The sequence below is a fragment of the Haliotis cracherodii genome, unplaced genomic scaffold (genome assembly GCF_022045235.1).
Source record: "Haliotis cracherodii isolate W230 unplaced genomic scaffold, xgHalCrac1.p SCAF_19, whole genome shotgun sequence".
Taxonomy (NCBI): Eukaryota; Metazoa; Mollusca; class Gastropoda; order Lepetellida; family Haliotidae; genus Haliotis; species Haliotis cracherodii.
In genome coordinates, this window is record NW_027266274.1 from 15,345,687 (window position 1) to 15,366,854 (window position 21,168).

Below are 21,168 nucleotides of genomic sequence, written 5' to 3' on the forward strand. Positions count from 1 at the left end.
CTTCATAATGAGAATCCTTTACAATTGACAGTCATCCTTTCATCTCTTCTTGGTCCTGATGCTCGACTGCATCTGTCCAATGCCTCGCCTCTTTTACAGAGTCCTCTGGACAAGGGGAAGTAATCCTGGAACATGTAATATGATGCGCACGTACAATAATCATGACAGTGATTTAAGCCACACACAGCAACAAGGATTCATCCTGATCATCATGAGCAAACCTTGTGTGGCCAGTACGTCGCCTTACAATGACCTCATCATATTTTGACAGAATGGATGAGCGAGTGAGTCTTGCTCTTTGTGTTTTGTTTATTGTCACTGTATGGGATAAGTAGTGGAAATAATGGTTTGTCAAGAACTGTTTTATACATGTGTATCTCTACCTCCTTCTGTAAACATAATGTTTACGGGTATATATGTCCTGGTGCATGTGTGTAAATATGTTAATGTGTATGTATATATATGTATGCATGCGTATTTAAGGGTATATGTGTATGTATGTACACGTAGTGTGTGTATGTAACCATATGTGTAAATGTACATAAGTGTATGTATGATTGTGTAATTATATATGTAGTCTTGCATGTATTTTGGATTAATGTGTATATACAAGTAAATTGTGTCTATAGGCAATTCTTATGCATGTCTATGTTATTCTTGCAAACATTATGTTTATGTTCTTGTGTAAATATATTTCTCTTTGTTACTATAAATGTAATATGTGCATATGTATTTGAGTATGTGTATGTATATGTATGAGTATGTATGATTGTGTGTATATATGATTATGTATATATGTTTGTATTTCTTTACACGTATGTATATGTGTATATATATGTATAATCAATGTCTGTATATATAGAGTAGGGAAAGGGCTACCTAAGTTGGATAACTTTTGCCCAATCCCGTTGACCATATATGTCAATAAAATATGTTTAAAACAAACTGTTTTATGCGTTGCATCAACAAGTGAGCTACCTATAGTCAGATATAACTTTTTTCCAAGTGTGGAAAGTTTTCTTCCAGTGATTTAACAACAAAAACGTTTCCCCCCTAAGACATAATTAATACTCAAAATATTGCAGCTATATGATGGAGGCTTTTATACAAATAGATTTTCCAGGCACACTAGTTTTTTTATGTCATGCACAATGCCAATGAATAAACCAGCCTGTCTACCCGATCCATTTAGTCACCAGGTACGTTGAGGGTTACTCAGAATGTAATCAATAGTTTATCTGTTCAAACTCGATTACCGGCTATTTTGAACAACAAACTATGTTTTATTGATGATCTTTTGTCATGAAATATAAGATAGCTACGCGACAAATCGCAAAGAACAATGAAGAACTTAGTGTTGTTAATTTCACCATAAAACATTGTTCTATCGTGATGCCATTTGGGAGATTCGAACATGCGCTTAAAACTTGATGACGTTGTATATTGGACGACGTTGCTTTTTGAGAAGGAAGTGTCTGGTGAGTTGTTCCCCAGATGTAGCCGGGCAACACAGATAAAAGTGATTGCTGAACAATTGCATTCGCTTGTGGAAGAAAAGGTTCAGGTAACTGATACGAGGGATATGAGAATATGCGGGAAATCCCCACCTGTGCATACAATTGACTGTCTAACACTGCCGATGTTAGATTATATTGAGCGAGTCTCCATTATTTGAATAAGGGTAAATATGTTTAACACTTGTACATTTTATCATCATCCTTCAAGATGCTGAACATAATGTTGATATATCATATCCGAGAGAAACGACTCGTGGTCGTAATTCATCATCAACCCACATGGTATATTCTCCCTGCAGTGTTTCATTGTAATATAAACAAGGACCACCTGATGTTTATTTATTAAATACAACACATACTCGAACCTTGGTTTTGTTAACTTAACGGCAAAATAGCATTGTAGTTTTAAGTAAAATATTGTGAATAATCATATAGCATATTTGATTGATGTAGCTCTTTGGAAACTTGGAATAAGTTTCAGGAAATAACATAAGATACAAGGTTTTTGCGAAAACATGAACGTATCCTGCCCCACCAGTGGTATTCGTCACAAACACATGCAAAGCAAGTCAACTTAACTCCAAGTAATTGTTACCTGTGCACTGTGCACAAGACCACGTGCCACCTCACCCGTTGAAGGCTTTACAGAGGTCTTGAATGTTACCTCGATTATACAGTCAGTGGAAGAGAATTGGCTATTTTATGGTTATTGAACGATATCATATCATAGATATACTAGTACTTGAAGCTCAACGTCTTGGCCAAATTATTTTGATAGAGAAACAGATCCTCCAGAAGAGGAGCAAAGTTGGTGCTAGTTACCGAATTACACATGAAAATATTTCATAGTTAAAACTAAGGTAGCATCTTTAGGTAAAAATCACATAATGTGCATGTGATGATAAAGCTTCATATTCTGCTGCCTGTAAATCTGGATATGGCAAACCAAGGCCCGAAGGCATTAGACTGATCCGCGCTACAGGTTATAAATGAAATGCAGTCTTTAGAATTACTGGATCACCATTTCAGTCTGCCAACAAGAACGTGAATGTGAATATATTTATATCGGTGTAAATCTTGAATACATGAACACAAATAAATAAGTATCGTTTTCATATATATGATCTTTTAAAGGAATGTTTCATGAATTCGTTTCTCACAATATTGAAGCAACTTCGAGTTTCTATAACACATGCTAAACTTTAACCTGGCAACTTATTACAAAATACCTAATGCTATTTTAGTGCATCACAACCTTCTCTTACACCCGCATTATCTTAAGAATATATGAAGTGATATATCTAATCTGTCCAAAGTCTGGCTGCCCTACATGATTTGTTTTTAAAGTTGTTGTAACTGACAAGGTTTCAAGTCACATAACGATTATATGTAAGTTTCACTACATTAATAGTTTGAGAAAACAAATGGATACAAGTGACACACCAAATAGTGTCACATGTAAGGCAAGTATGTAATATGCCACACATGAGTACTTTCAAATTGTGGCTTGAAAGTCATGCCAATTTGTCTTTTGTACTGGATTCCAAAGCGCCATTAAAATCCAAACAAAAAGATATAATATTAAAGGTCTAGCAAATATACCGACACATGCCTGTCTCAAAGATTGCTGAAAATCCTTAATAGAACCAAGGAAGGCCTTTCTTATAAGAGTGTATCCACACGAGAGTATGACAAGAGGGATACCTTTAACTTTCCCTTCATATCGAGCAATATTCCAGCAGCTCCATCTTTTCTTGTCTACATATTGAAGTACAACTGAGCATGATCTTTCTATTTCAAAGAGGCTCATATGTTTTTTGGTAGACACGTGCATATGCATGTGTATCAGGAACGGCAGGATACGTTAACCTTTTCTCGAACATGTGGTTTGATCACTATTTGATAGTGATTCAGAAAGATAAACTCTGGTTTTAGCTTCATGTATACTGCTCTTAAATGTATTTTAAACATGTGTCAATACCTCACCTGTGGGATTCCAATGGATAGAATAGCTCCCCAGGGCCCAGTACTTTCTGACACTCTCTGGTTTTGTCACTCATATATTCTTTGTAAAATCGGCATGTCTCTACTGTCACAAATGAATATGTTAACATTGTGTCCTGTTTTCTGATCATAAACCTGTCAGTGGAAACATAAAACATGTTATTATAATCTAGTCTTATAAACAAAATCGAGAACGTCAAACGGGTATCCAAAATGTTTGGAAAGAACCAGATTCCTGTCGAAATTGCCAACTTTACTGCTAATCAGTGATTTGTAGGGTGCTTCGACGACTGCAAACTTCACACTCACTCCAAACGCTGGTAAGCCATAACTAGCTCGCGTTCTCACCCACAAATATGATTAACAAGTTATAACTAATTATACTTCTCTTTGATACAACATCTGCTATTTTATTACTGGTATTTCTCAACTATGACAGGATTTGTTTGTATAGTTTTAAATACGTTTACCAGGCATATAACCCGGTAGAGACCACAGGAGTTACGTCCCTTTTGTCGTCAAACACCTGTAAAGATTGATTAAAGTGCAATATTTATGGTCGGAATCGTACAATCAGAGATTGGCCGAACTTTCTCATGGATATGGAAAGGGTTTTTGACGTTATTGTTTACTGTTCTGTTTGTTCACAATCTGTTTTATCGCAGGAAATACCTTTCACCTGTCAACTTCCTTTGTGTTTTACAACCATGCATTGTGTTCATTAACATTAACATACACTATATGTTATATTTGTAGAATAAAACATGTTCGATGGGTATTTATTAAATTTTAAACTCGAATCCGATAGATAAAGCCAAAGGGGAGGTTTTTAACTAACTTATTCATAAACCGAAATATAATCTAAAAATAACATTTATTAGCAATGTTATGTTTCAAACATACTTTTCACAGACCTAAGGAAACGGACGTAAAATATCTCATCTGGCTAATATATACTTGAAAAGGAGATTCTTAAAACCATCGAGATTTCTCAGCGCCTCAAGCCATGTGGTTCACTAGTGAGGCTACATATTCTTTGGGTTCAAGTTCCTTTTTCTGAAAAAAAAGGAAAACATTTGATTGTACGTCATTCCGCACATTATTCGATGTATACAGCGTACAAACGTAAAATAAATCTCCGGCAAGGGGCATTGGCATGTTACAATATTGCCAGAACTTTTAAATAAAGAATCCCAGGGATATTATAAAATCTGCGTAATTTGAGAATTAACTGACTGAGGAACAACAGAGTGACGTCACTAGAGATTCGTACGACCATTAATATACTATCATAATATTACTGTTATATGCTCTCCCAAATATACATTTAATACATGTTCCCTATATCGAATTGTGTTCAGTCAATAAGTCAATATATTCGTCGATTGCTAAAAATATTTAAGTGTATTAAATGTTTCAACTCTACTAACATAACGTTTTCTTATTTCACTTTTATACAAATTGTGTAAGTGGCGGGCATTACTGGTGGGGCTGGACATGCTTACCCTTTTCGCGAACACCTGGTATCATCATTGGTTTTCAGTGATCCATTCATATACTTTTAACTGCTATATATTTTACGCTGAATGGAATATGTTTTGGCAGATAATCAAGACTGATTATTGTCTGGTATTAACGTATATATTTCTGTTAATAATAATACTTGTACATGGTACGAGTTGAAAGCGCTAGCCAATTTATTCAACCGGTTTCACGAAAGTTACATCATGTTTTAATTATGACTGGTATCATGCTTTGCTACAGAATATTTATGTTGGAATCGATCATCAAATGACCAAATTGCCTTATGGACATTTCACTTATTAAAGTTCACTTCAAGTGGTACGCCCAACTGCAGATTCATCCTCTCGTAAGTACGTTTGTTGCTTAGCCAGTCTAAAGGGCCTCAAACATTTCTGGTGGCTCTCCAACCAACAATAAACATGTTGTTACGTTGTGTAGTCTATTCGTGTCGTTTTTCAACTTGATGTGACTGCTTCAATTTTGTTTTATTATTTTGAGTTCAGAATTTACTGCATCGTGTCTATACACTTGATATCAGCAGGGCAAACTGTAAACAGTGCAAACAAAAGTCATGTAAGTGCAGGGCAATTTATCGTTATGTGCCACATCTCAACAGTTGTGACGCACCGCCAGACAAAACACTAGGGTGAAGATATGGGTTGACCCTAGACTTCTTAGATACGGTGGATATGTTGAAATTTATGATGGTAGAGAAACAACGTGTTTAAAGCTCTTGACAGAAAAAGTACAAGTACATGTATATGTTGAGCCAATGAACAAGACATGTCTGTACATGGCTGTGTGATACCTGGAGTTGTTGAAGAACTGTAAGTAATTTGTGTTGTTGTTTTTTTTTGGTTCACTGTAATAGTGTAGGGTAACAGAAGGACACATTTAGATTGAAAACATTTGACTGATAGATTTGTAACATTTCATATTGGATCATTGATTCGAACTCCGTTCTTCCCAGGATTACGGAAATGGGCCCACGCTATGGTGTTTTGATTCCACTGATTTTACTTTCGCTAACAGTGGAACTTATCAATTGAAGTGTGTTATTTCTTCATAAGTTAATATTAAGTTTTAATATAACATGAAACTATGACACCTAGATATCAATCATATTGTACGAATAAATGTGTATTATTTATCAGCAAAATGCATCTGTGTAACAATCAGACTTTTTCGCACATATTGGTCTGGAGAACCATCGGTGGCGTCCACCTTTTAAGAGACTATCAAACACTTACTTTAAATATAGCAGTTTCAGGTTTCACCAAATCAAAAACATAACATAACGAAATCACATGGGCCATGTCACACGAGGTTGTCCGTTCCCTGGCGACAAGCAGGAAGTACTTGAGGCTTGATCACATGCTCAAATAAATGAGATATAACCATCGACAGGAAACATATGGTGAAATAGGCTGTTATTCTTGTGAATTTAATCATGGATTTTCTGTTTTAATTTCTTACATCAACAGAATTAAAGACATACCTCAATATGCCCATTATTTACTGTATTCTCATTTTGACATAATAATAATTACTATATAATCAAAAGTATTTTTCAGAAGAATCAAAATTTACATCAACGTTGTCTTCTGGTACGTTTCCAATTAACTGTGAAACTCTAACTGTCGTGAATCATCTGTATATTTCTAGGCAGACATAAAGCCGTGCGCCAGAGACTAACCGTTAAAGATGTGAGACTATATTTCAAACAAAAAACAACAATTCATTCCCAGTTTACGACATGTCGCATATGTGTTGCTCACGCCGAATGGGAGTAGTGTCGCAATTGTAACGTCACTGCATTGCAACCTCTTTTCATGAAGTCATAGCACTGCATGATGTCATCAATAGAATGTCGTTGCACTTTGCAGGAAATGGGTTAACACGAATCTGTTTATCAGGTAAAGGGTATAAAGCAGCACGCTAACATAAAGTAAATTAGATGTTTCACATCGATAAAGGTCATCTCCATGTGTAGTTAAAATATATTAGAAAGGTATTAATTTCACATTTATGCGAAACCATTAATACAGTGAATGGTTTAAGTGGCACCGTTGCTTACAATTACAATTGCCTCTCGCGGGGTACAATGCACACTAAACACCTTCCTTTTTCATTTGGGAGGTAAGATCAACTAATAAAGATGTCAGAATTACATAGCTTAGGCAACTCTATATAATTTTATGACAGACCATCGGACATTCTAAGGGACATACTAAATCATAATATAAATCAATAATTTGTATAGTGTAATCATAGAGATATATTTCTATTTTAAGTAGTTAAGTTGTAAATTTGACTACACCTACCTCCATTATAAAACCATTAATAACTGTTTAGCTACATTCACAGTAGTGTTTGTCGGTTCTGAAAATCAAAAGACAATAGGGAGATATATCCTCATATATGAAAAAGCCAAACGTGACACAATCAATACTACAAATTGCGGCAACATTGCTACACTGCAACTGTGAACGCACATTAACAATATCTGCAGCAAATCTGGAGATTTACTTGTCTTATTGATAAGTGTTGGTTACATGAGGTTACATGTTCGGTATTAATCCCTCTTAACAGAGGACAATTATCTTTGTTCTAACCCTATAAATCCTAAAACGAGTGCATTGTTGGACACCCAGGCTTGGGGGTAACCGTGAACAGATGATTTTAAGATCACCTCCTCAATAGCTGCTAGGATGAATGGGGGATTGCTTGAATAGGCTGCACGCTGTACTTGTGGTTCGACTCTGTTTTGAGCAGAGATTTATGAATATCGAAAGGGTTTTCTCACAATATTTTTATATTACATGTTCATGTTAAAATAACGTCCAATGACTTCTAAATTTTGAATATGACGTGAAAGTTAATATTTAAAGACATACATTGTATTTCTTATTTCAAACATGTCTCACGATCTAGATTGAAAAAACTTGCAACTATATGTAATCTCTTAGTACGTTCAAATTTGTACGTTTTGCAAATGTTTTTTGTCTTATCGTACACGATCCGCCAAGAGCTGCAAGCTTGGCGAGGAGTTGCGTTATCAAAATCAATGAATAAACGTAGTTATATCGATATAGTTAATCAGAGATAATACACTTGTTGACTCTAGTCAGAATGTCGCATTTACAACAATCGTCAGTCTTATTACCACTGGATCCTTAACACATCAATCCGAAATTGGTGACAATAACGACAGAGAGGCTTGAGAAGCATTTCACTGACATGTTTACCACAACCTGTTAGCTAAATGTTTGGACAGGACCAAAGAGTTTCAGGTCTTAGTTCATAGTTATGTGAAACCCATGAGCACTTGTATTTTGCTGTCAGATAAAAGATCATGATTGGGACGCAACACTGCACAACAGTACCGGGTGCGGCACATTCTTCAATAACACTTAAGAATGATTGTTAAAGATTGACAAAAATAAGATTAAGATCAGGTTTTAATTCTATAATTTCTATAAACCACATCTAAATTACGTTTGTGTGTGCATGTCCCTCTTGTGGAGAGTTTATTATTGTATCATTCTGAATCCTTATGCACAGATCTAAATATGAAGAGACGATGTGGTCACACTGGTGCCCTATAGTTCTAGTTCAAGTGTTAATGCATATGACGGATGACCGGTAAGTGATCACGAAAATCACATAAGTGTCATGGCATGATGGTTGTATCACATGTTTTTCTTCTTTTAAACTCATGACTGTTCATCAGAGCTTGGACCAACGTGTATAACATTTTCAACAACTCCAACACAGAGACTTTGTACTTTCTATAGAGAGATAGTTTTATTGCTCTTTCATAGTTGCTCATACGTACTTCAACATGTTATAGTCATGGAGGGGCATACATGTTTGTCACCGTTTGGTCACCAGTGTCGTAGATTGAAACGCACACTAATGAGTAAATTCTATATTCGAACAAGGAACAACTCCCCCTCTTGTTCATTTTTTCAACATGTTTTTGGCTGTGTTCCCAGTCTTTTCGTAAAATCGTCAGGTCGCAAAATGATATGTGTCCCATTGCCATCAACCTTTTTGACATTCGTCTGGGAACGTGGCTTTTCATCACAGCTCGGCAACCATGGGTCTGACTTGTTCAACAACCAGAACACTAGGAGTTTGTACCCCCTGCGGAGAACGCATTCCTGTTGTCCGAACATACATCTTACTGGGGATCTGTTGCCATCAACGAAAAGAGGCGTGTACTCTCAGAGATGCGAAAAGGCAAATTAAATCATGATGGATTTGGCAATGGCTGCTAAAATTAGACTTTCATTGACTACTGACGAGTACCTATTCCGATCCAAGTAAACAATACCTAAAGATCATTATGCAACCAATGAGTTGACCTGCGCACTTTTTGTTAACGCATGAATCTTGGCATGGTGGTAGGTACTACTTTACCAGGATATGATTCCAAGGTTTCTGCCAATTAGATTGGAAACAGATATTCCCGCTATAAGACATCTATATTGAAACAATAACGCCACGGCAGTGTAGCTGATCTTGATATTTATTTTTCATTTTTTAAAATGTCAACAAAACTGATCACTTACCAAATGTTGTTGTCAGTGTTGATCTCAATATACAAACACTAAATTCCAGACATACACACAAGAAGAAACGTATAAGCATGTGATGTTTCAGCTTTGTTCGATCCATGATGTTTACAGTGTAAAACGATTCGTTTGGGAGGAATTTAAGAGCTCGCGCAAAGATCAATGCGCAAATCAAGGTCGAAAAATAAAATATCACAATAAGACAAGACATGTATTGAGTCCCAGAACCATTTATAAGAGGTAATGACATACTGCATGGACCCTGTCCAAAAGGGCACTAATACGTACGTAAATGATGGGTGTAAATTTATTCATTTATGTGAATTAATTAATTGCAACACGTTCATGAGCACTGACCTATAATGTTTGTGGAATTATTCACTTCATATTTGACAATCAGCATTGAAAAACTTGTAGCTCTTCTAGAGAAATATGTCCACATATCGTATTAACATCAATCGCTCAGTCGAGACGCAAAGTATATCGAAAAGAGAGGAGTAAGGTTTGGTTGTACAACGTCGTGGTTGATAATGTGATGAGCAGCAATATATTGTTTTTTTCAGAATTAAGGAAGAAACATTTGATTACCTTTGTTGAGAGTTAAGTGAGTGTTTTAGCACGACAACATGTCGGGAATCGAACCCGGGTCTTCGACGTGACAAACCAACGCTTTAACCACTAGGCTACCCGCCCGCCCCGGTAGTACAAAAGTCAATAGCAAACAATGATATGATGGCAGTTTGGGCGGTCGGGTAGCCTAGTGGTTAAAGCGTTCGCTCGTCACGCCGAAGACCCGGGTACGATTCCCGACATGTGTACAATATGTGAAGCCTATTTCTGGTGTCCCCTGCCGTGATACTGCTGGAATATTGCTCACTCACTCACTATGATGGCAGTGGTCAGTATCAAATACAAAAATACAGCGGTGATAGCAAAAGACAGTGATAATAATTTATGTTCACCCGGCGGCGACAGTGGGCAAGCTGCTGTAATGGGCTAGTCAGGGAATCAGCGAAGCTGATAGACCCTCACATGAAAGCTGGTCTTGACGTGATCAAAAAGCGTGTGTGATAACATGTGTGAAAGTTGAGGCAGGCATGTTCTTGTACCACTATATACACAGTCCAGAATACCAAAGACTATTCCAGACAAGACTTTAAGGTTCTATCCAACGCGGGACCAGTCTCGCCGTTTCCGGAAGTTTACACACAACATTAGCATCTAAATATATTGAGTTCCTGACGACTGCTTAGATTAAGTGGCACTACATTCCCGACAACTAACCACTGCCCAAATACAATGCAATGACCGTCTACCGAATATTCAAAGAAAGAATGTTACACGATTACAATCATTGTTAAACAATGAAATACACATAACAAAAGTACCTTTCTCGAAAGTGAAAATCTTGAGGACTGCTCGGTACTCGCTCTTTTCAATTCATGTGTCCATTTGGACTCCTTTCACGTTCAACTGGCTGTCACTAATATAGAAATCGCCTCAAAAGACCAAATACTCTTGCAATGAACTGCTCAAACCATGTACTTCATTGACTTGTTCAGTTTGTTATGGCCAATAGTTGAAAGTTAGTCAGACTATGAACTTTTGACCAGCCCTCGTATATTTGTATACACCTAATTTGTAACATTTTGTTTTGGGTCTTCCCTGGATGATCGCTAATGTATCTAGTGTTTTCATTGCAGTGCTTTTGAGTTCATAAAAGCTGTGTTTCTATTACGTGTAATCATTAACATAATCATACCTGTTGCCACTGGTCATGGAAACATGGCTATTCACAACTATTCATAGCTTGGCCCCATTAATCTGATGTGTTTAACAACGTGGAAATGCTCCTAAAATCGAGCAATATTCCAGCAGCTATGTTACGCCAGAGAAAAAATAGTCACGATTTTCTGCAAAAACGTATACTTTTGGGAGTAAAAAGAATAATAGTTGTGAACAAGATATGAATGGATCACTGAAAATAAGTGATGACGACATGTGTTTGCGAAAAGTGTAAACATGTCTTGCCCTAACTGTAGCACTTGCCACTCACCTGATTTGCTTAAAAAAAAGTAACAAAAAAAACCCAGTACAACAGAAGAAATACTTTGTTTAGCTTCTGAAATTGACATTATAAACCTCAACGTGTTGAGGGTCACACTAGGTATGAGTAGTAAATTCGAAGCGGTAAGCCGGATGATGGCTCTCATGACCGATCATCAGAACAGACAAACTACCCATCGATTCGATACTGCGTGTTATGTGTGTACGAGAAATAAATTACTTCACTCGTGTATCTCAGATATACCAATTATCTTACGACTTGTATGATAAATGGTATATGACATAACCCTTTGTAGTAATCTCTTTCTGAACAACGGAATCCCTATAGGCATATTGGATAAATGTTACAACATAGTCAAATATACAATTACGAGACAGTATAACAAATACAAGCGACAAAATCCTTTCCATATTCATAAGAAATATCTGCTAAAAGGAAAGTCAATTTTACGATTCCGACCATATCACGAGCATGCGTTTATGAATCGCTATCAAATGGTGAATAAGTGTTCGCGAATAAGTGAACGTATCCTGCCCGACCGGTGGCAACTGTCACAAGCACATGCAAAGGCAAGACAATTGTTCATCTGAAATAAGGAATTGCATCGGATATTATGTTTTGGTCATTGATGAAAGTAATGAATTGATCAACCTTGTCGTTGCATAGGACTTACTAAGGTTATTAATTAAGTAAGACGCCATGGCATGCCTTTTCCATTCACCCATACATTGTGAACCTTACGCATATGCTTTATAACAACAACAAAATGCACGTTTAAATATCCCATTATATTTCGGTGTATCACCTTGAAAAACATTCAGAATTTAGAATGTTGTCGAGGACAGTTTGTATTTTTCTTTCCTATGCAGGTAATATTTTCTCAAGATACACACATCATAAATGAATGAATGAGTGACGATGAAAAGTATGAAATACTTATGTCCTTCATAGATTAGGTGCAAAGGGTATTGTGCTTTCCTTCAATTGGTCTGGGTGTTGCTTATTCCCCTGTTTGTACAAAGATGTAAATTTGGGGAACTTGTTTCTAGGTTCTTGAGAGCTGTGTTAACAGTGTATCGTAAAGTGCAATCAGTGCAAATAAATTCTACTATGCACTTACATAGCAGCAATATATTTATACGCCCTTAAGGACCGACCGTTTGTTGTTTTGATGTTTTGGGGAGGGAGAAAGGTTTTTGCATTACGACTTGATATTTGTTATAAACTGCAGCTGTAAAACGAGATATTTGTTTCACTCACTAAACTATGAAATGTTTTAAGAAAAAAGGAAAAACATCTTTCAGTCTTTTAGTTTTTGTGCCTGTCGATTTCTTTTTGTGTCAGTATTTTCGGCGACATATTTTTCAGATCAAATTCCATTATTATTCAAATTTGAAATCAACTACTTAAACCCTCAATAACGCTCATCTTTACATGAGTTTTGTTTTAAATGAAAATCTATTCAGCCTTATTGTTATTTGTTCCAAATATTACTCTGAATTATAATGATTCCAATTTAGTTGCTTGCTCAACCCTTGACACTTCTTGTCAGTGCATGTACCACACAGATGTAGGGAGCAAATCCTGAAAATGTAAGTTAGTAACATTCCGATGACCTAAACGGATATATTCCAATTTCATATATTTCTACATAACCTTGATAACAGATTCGTGAAAAAAAAGATTCCTGGTGATTAGTGATCAGTGGTGTTCAGAATAAAATCTTCTATGATCAGGTTGTGACAAAGGCAGTTTAAACATCTTACAGGTATATACAAAATAGGATTAGTTTAGAATTTTCTATAAGAATTGAATTTTTAATGAGAAATAAACGTTACCTTATCTGTCTTGTTTTCGTTTTCGTGAACAAAACAAAGAAGGGTAGCATGCAGGTCATTAACGTCTTATAAACAACCTTCAAGCAATGTAAAAAAGATACCAAAGACGTCCGTAAAAAAATCTAAAATCACCGTGTGTGGTAAAGCTAAAAGTAGGGAGAATTTATAGTGTTTGGGAGTATGCTTCAAACTGTGTCCCTGTCAACAAACTACACCATAGCAACATAGGCTATAAAGCTCCACCTCCCCATGTTGACAGCTTGTACCACGGCGGGGTCTGGCCAGACAACAACCAGGTGCATACAGGATGTGGACGTTGGTAGTGTTCCCTCTCCTTTTATGTGAGTTGCATATTGTTAGCTTAGGTTAATGATAGGTTTCTACTACTTATGTTGCATTAATTGAATCGTAACTTCTGATTTGTAAGTCCAAAACAAACACAGTACATTACCGCCAACGTCTCTTTGGTAGTAACACTACTCATCCAAGTGAGCATAATGTTTCCTAATATCTTTGTGTTCTTGTTTCTTACAGGCGTTTTCACACCAGGTCATGAAGCTGCTGGAACCTGTGCTACATGTACATCCACGTACGACAGTGCTACAACAGGTGTGGACTGTGGGTATGTAGGAACCCAATGTTTTTATTGTCATTGTCAGATACAAAAGACGAAAGGTCACACTAAGGGATCTGTGTACGTTCGACTACTTCCCCCCATGACCCACACATGTATTTAAAGATTGTCAGTGGTAATGAGAACGCGTCTAACGTACATGTGTATATCATGCCACCACTGGTATTCCAAATACCTTCAGTAGTTTTCAAGATATTTGGAGCACAAAATGTAAGGAAAAGTCTATTTTGCAGACATCTGAAAACGTACCTAGACTGTCTCGAGACTGCGGCGGGAACATCAGCTGGATGTGACCTGTCAACAGCTCAGGCGACGACAATCAAGGATGCTACTTGCGGTAAGCACTCAATCATTATGCAGTGTTTGTTGTATTTGGATACGATACCTTTCCTTGTCTCTTTCTGTTGCACAATAGCTACTCACAATATGTATCAAGGACATAAAAGAATGATGCTGGTAGTGTTTCCTTTCTGATTTTAGACCCAGTTTTGGTTTCGCCCTGTTCATGCCAAAAGACATTCTGGGGAAGTGATCTGTCCGGGGACAACGCTTGCGGGTAAAATCATATTGTCATATTATCTTCAACACTTTAATGTTTACTTAATGAAGTGACACTTATTGAAATATGGAAACAGTATTAACATTAGATGCTATAAGCAATTATTCGTATTCAGTTTACATTTACGTTATTTGTAATATAGAACACAATGTCATTTGTTTTAGGCCTCTTGAGACTTACATCCAATGTCTCACTGATGCAGGAGATGAAGATACATGCAAGGCTGGAACCGAAGCCTCTGCTATCATAGACAAGCCCAAGGGGAGACTTGCAGCTCTTACATGTGGTAAGAATCATGCAGTGTGATGTTGTTGAATACCGATGAGTTCATTTTACAATTAAATCTAATAGTTTCATGCATCGTATAAGGTATGGTACCAGTGGCAATGGTATATTTCCATGTATTCATAGGTTATCACTGACAAACAACTATTCTCTTATTGTAAAGGTGAAATTAAGCTCAACGTCGCGTTCAAGATTGTTGCATTTATATAGAGACGGGCATGCACGTGTGTGTGTGGCTGTGCAGCTGTATATCTGTCTGGCTGCTTTAAATCGTCCTGACTAATGGCGATTTGATAGTGCTATCCCACTGAGATATCATGCCGCAGTTTAACATGAATACCCCTGTCAGACACAGTATACTGAGTACGAGCTGAGCAGTACTTCTTTTATCCCCTCATTGCCGAACACCAGGCAGAGTAACATCAATTAACTCTTAACGTGTTTCTGTATGACACGGCCGGGGATAAAACCCTGGACCTTCCGCTCACTCAACGGACGCTCCACCTCTAGACCACGGAAGCAATCTTTTCTTAATGAATAATTATGATATTAGTGACGAAAAAAATAGTGTGGGAGTATGGATTCAGACTTGTTTTGCCCGAGCTTTCCATTCAATAACTAAGAAATGTACACGTAGAAAATAAATATTGACTTTTTCGTTCTTTGCCAATTGTATATTGATATATAAAAACACTTCCGCTTGAAATACTTCAGTATTTGAATATATACAACAATGTTTTTAATGGCATGAACTTACCGAGGAGGCTTGGTGACTTAGTTGTCAGTGAGTATTGTCTGGTCCAGACTCAATTATTTACAGGCCACCGCCGATTAGCATTATAACTGGGTGCGGCGTTGGGCAACGAACACTTACTAATTGATGAAAATTGTGTGAGTGGTGGTGCTACAAGTAGACCAGGCAAGCGTACCTTTGTCGAGAACATCTGGTGCCATCTCAAATTTTCAGTGATCAATTCACATGAATGTCATCTCTGGACTGCCCATTACGCCATGTGAAAAATTATTTCGGAAGATAATCGACACTGATGATTCTCTTACGAATAAATGTATACCTTATTGCATTTTGCAGGCTCTACTTATTGTAGTTAATTGTTATAATATGGCTCGTCAACCACGAACAGCGATGGATGGATTATGCCTTTTTACCCCCTATTGGATGAACATAGTACATATACTGCAATTTTCATTTCATCATGACCTAGTCGACCCACTCATGGCCCCTCATAGGTCTTAACAATAGAAGACGCACAGACCATTTAAATATACTGAATGTCAAGGGTTGTTGTAGTAGATGTAGATTTATAATTTAAGCTGTCATTTACGTCGGATGATGGCAATCAATTTGATATTTTGGAAGAAACATAAAAGTTTACAATAATTACTACAATGGGTTAACTAGCATAACAACCAACAGCTAAGAAATGGAAAGGCGATAAATACATTGCAAATGTAGGTATTTCATCCAACATGACACGTGCATGTGTGAATGATAACATGAATCGTGGTATTACACATAGTTGGATAATACATAGATAAATGAATATGAAATTTTGTAATACGTGGTCTCCTTCAATTTATCGTAGTAAATCTAATCAAGTGGTTTTGATTCATACAAATATATATTAAACACAACACTATGTCTCTACAGTGTATAAGGTGTCTTTTTTTAACAACGTGGGGAAGAAATATGTGTAATCGCTTTTATATCCTCTCTTCTGTTGATGCTACAGTTTACACCCTGGGTACATAAAACCGTATTTCTTGCATAAATATTGTTGGTTTTATTGGATATATACATACGTATTACAGGAATCTAACCTCGGCCTAAAATGCGCTTGGTAAATACTGCTTTCAATGCATGTTTTGAATGAATATCATAACCTCCAGTTGTTAAAGACAAGATAAACACAGTATGTTCATCGCCAACGTTTCTTTGGGTAGTGACACTACTCATATAGGTGAGCATAATGTTTCCTGATATCTTTGTGTTATTGTTTCTTACATGCGTTTTCACACCAGGTCCTGAACCTGCTGGAACCTGTGCTGCATGTACAGACACGTACGACAGTGCCACAACAGATGAGGACTGTGGGTATGTAGGAACCCAATGTCATTATCAGATACAAAAGACGAAAGGTCACACTAAGGGATCTACTTCTTCCCCCCATGACCCACACATGTATTTAAATATTGTCAATGGTAATGAGAACGCGTCTAACGTATATCATGCAACCAATCGAATTCCTTATACGATCAGTTGTTTTTTAGATACATGAAGTACAAAATGTTTTAGGAAAAGTCTATTTTGCAGACATCTGAAAACGTACCTAGACTGTCTCGAGACTGCGGCGGGAACATCAGCTGGATGTGACCTGTCAACAGATCAGGCGACGAAAATCAAAGATGCTACTTGCAGTAAGCACTCAATCGTTATGCAGTGTTTGTTGTATTTGGATAAGAAGCCTTTCCTTGTCTCTTTCTGTTGCACAATAGCTACTCAAAAGGTGTATCAAGGACATAAAAGAATGATGCCGGTAGTGTTTCCTTTCTGATTTTAGACCCAGTTTTGGATTCGCCCTGTACATGCCAAAAGACATTCTGGGGAAGCGATCTCTCCGAGAACAACGCTTGCGGGTAAAATCATATTGTCATATTATCTTCATTACTTTAATGTTTACTTAATTTATAAACCTATTCATTGGGATCGCTTTTAAGTAAGAGACTTCCTTCTATATGCATTAAAACCTATTGTGAGGTTTTACTTTCCATTCGGGTTAAATCTCGTAAACAGGGACGTTGTAATGTCCCTGGGATTTTATATAATGTCCTGGGTATTTTATTAGTATAACTTCCGTTCAGATTGTAACATGTAATGAAATGTAACATCAAATGACAAATGTTTTCTTTATATTCCCGAGGATCGAACTCGCAACCTTCATATATGTAGCCCAGTGAGTGTACCACGAGGTACACCGAGGTGTTGATAAGCCTCACTGGTTTTTAGAATGTCCTTTTCAAGATCCGTACGCCAGCAACAGATATTTTACGCGCGTTTCCTAAGGTTCATGGAAAGTATGTTCGAAACATAAAAATGTTGATAAATGTTGTTTTAAGTTTCTTTTTTTTCGGTTTATAAGTATGGAAAAACACTTTACCTCGGTTTTGGTAGACAGAACATGCCCTGGGGGTCGGGAAAAACCGCGGGGGCTTCGCCCTCTTGGTTTTTCCCTATCCCCAGGCCATGCTCTGTCTACCAAAACCGAGGTAAAGTGTTTTTCCAATACGTAGTGACACATATTTAAATATGGAAACAGTATTAGTATTAGTAATACAGGACACCATGTTATTTGTTTTAGGCCTCTTGAGACTTACATCCAATGTCTCACTGATGCAGGAGATATAGATACATGCGAGACTGGAGTCAAAGCCTCGGATATAATAGACAAGCCCAAAGGGAGACTTACAGCTCTCACATGTAGTAAGTATCATCCAGTTGTCAATTGCCTATGAGTTCATTTTGCAATTATGTATAATTGGTCCATGCATGTAATAAAGGTAAATATATATTTTTAGGCTTGATGAGCTATCTATTCAATCAGTCTGAAATGTGCGCGTAGGAATTAAAGTATTGACTTTTTGTCGTTTTCCCATTGTATGTTGATACGACGATTTTTTGCCTTGATCCTCATATTCACAAATTCCGCTTACACTGAAAAGTGTAATTAAACATGTGCATCAACCGTGGCATGAACTTAGCGAAAGGCTTGGTGACTTGATTTTCAGTATGGTGTAGTACCCAACGACGTGGATCATTTACATATTCATAAGAAATCTGTGCTGAAAACAGAGTCGATTGTACTATTCTGACTATATTCATGAGCATGTGTTTATGAATCAATATCATATAGTGATGACATCAGGTTTTCGCGAAAGTGTGAGGGTATCCTGCCCCATCGATTTTACCCGTCATAAACACATGCAAAGGCAAGTTAACTGTGCGAACAAACTCTTAGTTATTTCGTCAGTTTTCAAACAAACGCTTGTGAGTGGTGGTGCTTTTGGCCCTATTTAATCTGTTTCGAGAGCTATACCGACACTGGTGATTTTCTAGCATTGACGTGTTGAATTTATGTAAACAATCTGGTAATAATGTGGTCACATGTTCATATTAAACTAATAGTAAACAAATAAATATTTTGGTTTTGAAATCATACCAATAGATTAAAATATCACTAAATCTGAAAGGTGAATCTGAACATTCTTTTTAGCAAAGAAATGTGTAATCTCTTTGATTTTCTTTCTTGTATAGATACCGCAGTTTCCACCCTGGGAATGTACAGTACGAGTGTTCTGCTCCCCTTCGCCCTGATGACGTTTTTTTGTTAACCCGAAACAATCGCAATATAAACCTGCTTTTGAAATGTTTGTAGTTGGTTTGCAACGTTACAGTTCTTATTTAACATTACTGTTCTTGACATTGATAGAACTTCCTGTAATTCACATGATACGATGGGCATTAAAATGTGAAGCGAAAACGAATACAGATTCTTCAAACTGATTAAAGGGGAAAAATGACTTGTAATCAACTTAATTGGGCCAACCTGATGACGTTTACTGATGACGTGGTTCCTCCTAAAAGGCCACTGACGAATAGTAAATGCCATCAACTCTTCAGTCACTTTGATAGCAGAAGTAAGGCATAATGTATTCATGATTTCCTCTTTCTCCAAATATGCTTAACATTAGTTTTTAAAATGTACTGAACTATCAGCATATCATTTATGTAATAAAGTGTTATATCAGCTTAGATTGCATTATGTTGTTTCATCTATGAGAAGGATCACATGATTCAAATGCGGTACAACATACGGACATGACTTAATTGACCACACCAACGCACGCACATACTTCCTACTATAACATGAGCATGTGTTTATGAAAAACTTTCAAATAGTGATGAGATCAGGTGTTCCCGAACAGGAGAGCCTATCCTGCTCCACCGATGGCATCCGTCACAAACACAACCAAAGGCAAGGCAATTGTTCACCTAAAAAGAAACCACGGGATCATATGGTACAAGTCAAAATAGGGAATAGCATCGAGACATCATTCTTGCAATTGATGTGTCAGATTTGGAAATATCCTCCTTATGTCTATCATAAATCTTTAAGAAAACTTTACGGAGGCATTGAATGTTGTGAAGTGGATCGAACGACTTCTGAGCAAGAGTCATATTACGTTCTTTCAAATCTTGGTGGAAAGAGCATGCTCGATTGTACCTCAAAGGTTGGAGCTGGAGGAATATTTCTCGACATAAAGACAAAGTTGACTATCGGAAAGGTAAAGTCATCCCTCTGGCTATACATTCTGGTTAAATAAATGTAAGCATGCAGGCACACGCAATTGTTATTGCAGACAGTTTGTCGTCTTTGCTAGTCATCAAGGTACCCTTGTATATTTTGCAACAGACCTCTTGTGGGTCTTCTACATGACGCTATATCTTTGTCACCTCTTCCAAGTATATCCATGCCAGACACAGGTCACTTTTCACATTATTTCATTTATATCAAGACGTAACAGCATAATGGTGAAAGAAAACCTCATACATTATCCCTTTCTTATGATTTGGATATTCTTGAAACCTTGGATCCATTTCTAATACATTCTCACATACCTTTTTGGATCAGTAATTATAGTTAGTACTAACTACTTAATGGCGTTATTGCACATATTCCATGCCCGCGCCCTGTCGGGGTCACTAGTTCACACGCCAGGGGTAAGGCCTTCAGTAAGGTCACCTCAGCTCATCTGAATCCACAGTGACTTGGGTAAGTGTGTGTTTGTGAGGCTTGAGTCTGACGTGAAACCTGTCAACCTCGGTGGACTGTATGTGCTTCCGGAAGCGTCCTTGCTATACCGCGATCTGGCGGGTGATGACGGAATTCAACTGGAGACAATGATATCTTGTATTAAGTCTGAGTATGGCGCAGACATTGATATGGTTCTATATGGTGACCATAATGCGCGAACTGCATCCTAGGATGATCTCATTTAAGAGAATGAAAGTGATGTTGAATTGTTGTATCTAGGTTGGATGTATGAAACAGATATGTTCTGTGAAAGAAGAAAATCACAAGA

At 37.1% G+C, this 21,168-nt stretch overlaps 3 protein-coding genes across 3 annotated transcripts in view; all 3 read left to right on the forward strand.

Moving 5' to 3' along the window:
- Positions 1-21,168, forward strand: part of LOC139467141 (fibropellin-1-like) — a 198,139-nt gene that overhangs the window by 36,776 nt on the left and 140,195 nt on the right. The window lies entirely within an intron of this gene.
- Positions 13,839-15,030, forward strand: LOC139466870 (uncharacterized). Its single transcript, XM_071248604.1, has 5 exons — positions 13,839-13,872; positions 14,066-14,153; positions 14,399-14,502; positions 14,646-14,721; positions 14,889-15,030. Exons 1-5 carry the CDS (start codon positions 13,839-13,841, stop codon positions 15,028-15,030), a joined length of 444 nt encoding a protein of 147 aa, XP_071104705.1.
- LOC139466871 (uncharacterized) lies at positions 16,998-19,416 on the forward strand. Its single transcript, XM_071248605.1, has 5 exons — positions 16,998-17,122; positions 17,342-17,445; positions 17,589-17,664; positions 18,387-18,508; positions 19,340-19,416. The coding sequence occupies exons 1-5, from the start codon at positions 16,998-17,000 to the stop codon at positions 19,414-19,416; spliced, it is 504 nt and encodes a 167-aa protein (XP_071104706.1).

Bases quoted from the DNA above. Each gene is read 5' to 3' on its own strand.
- LOC139466870 (XM_071248604.1), top strand. From the start codon at position 13,839: ATGTGGACGTTGGTAGTGTTCCCTCTCCTTTTAT. The intron at 13,873-14,065 runs GTGAGTTGCATA...TGTTTCTTACAG, and splicing joins AGTGTTCCCTCTCCTTTTAT to GCGTTTTCACACCAGGTCAT. The intron at 14,154-14,398 runs GTATGTAGGAAC...TCTATTTTGCAG, and splicing joins ACAACAGGTGTGGACTGTGG to ACATCTGAAAACGTACCTAG.
- LOC139466871 (XM_071248605.1), top strand. From the start codon at position 16,998: ATGTTTCCTGATATCTTTGTGTTATTGTTTCTTACATGCGTTTTCACA. The intron at 17,123-17,341 runs GTATGTAGGAAC...TCTATTTTGCAG, and splicing joins ACAACAGATGAGGACTGTGG to ACATCTGAAAACGTACCTAG. The intron at 17,665-18,386 runs GTAAAATCATAT...TATTTGTTTTAG, and splicing joins TCCGAGAACAACGCTTGCGG to GCCTCTTGAGACTTACATCC.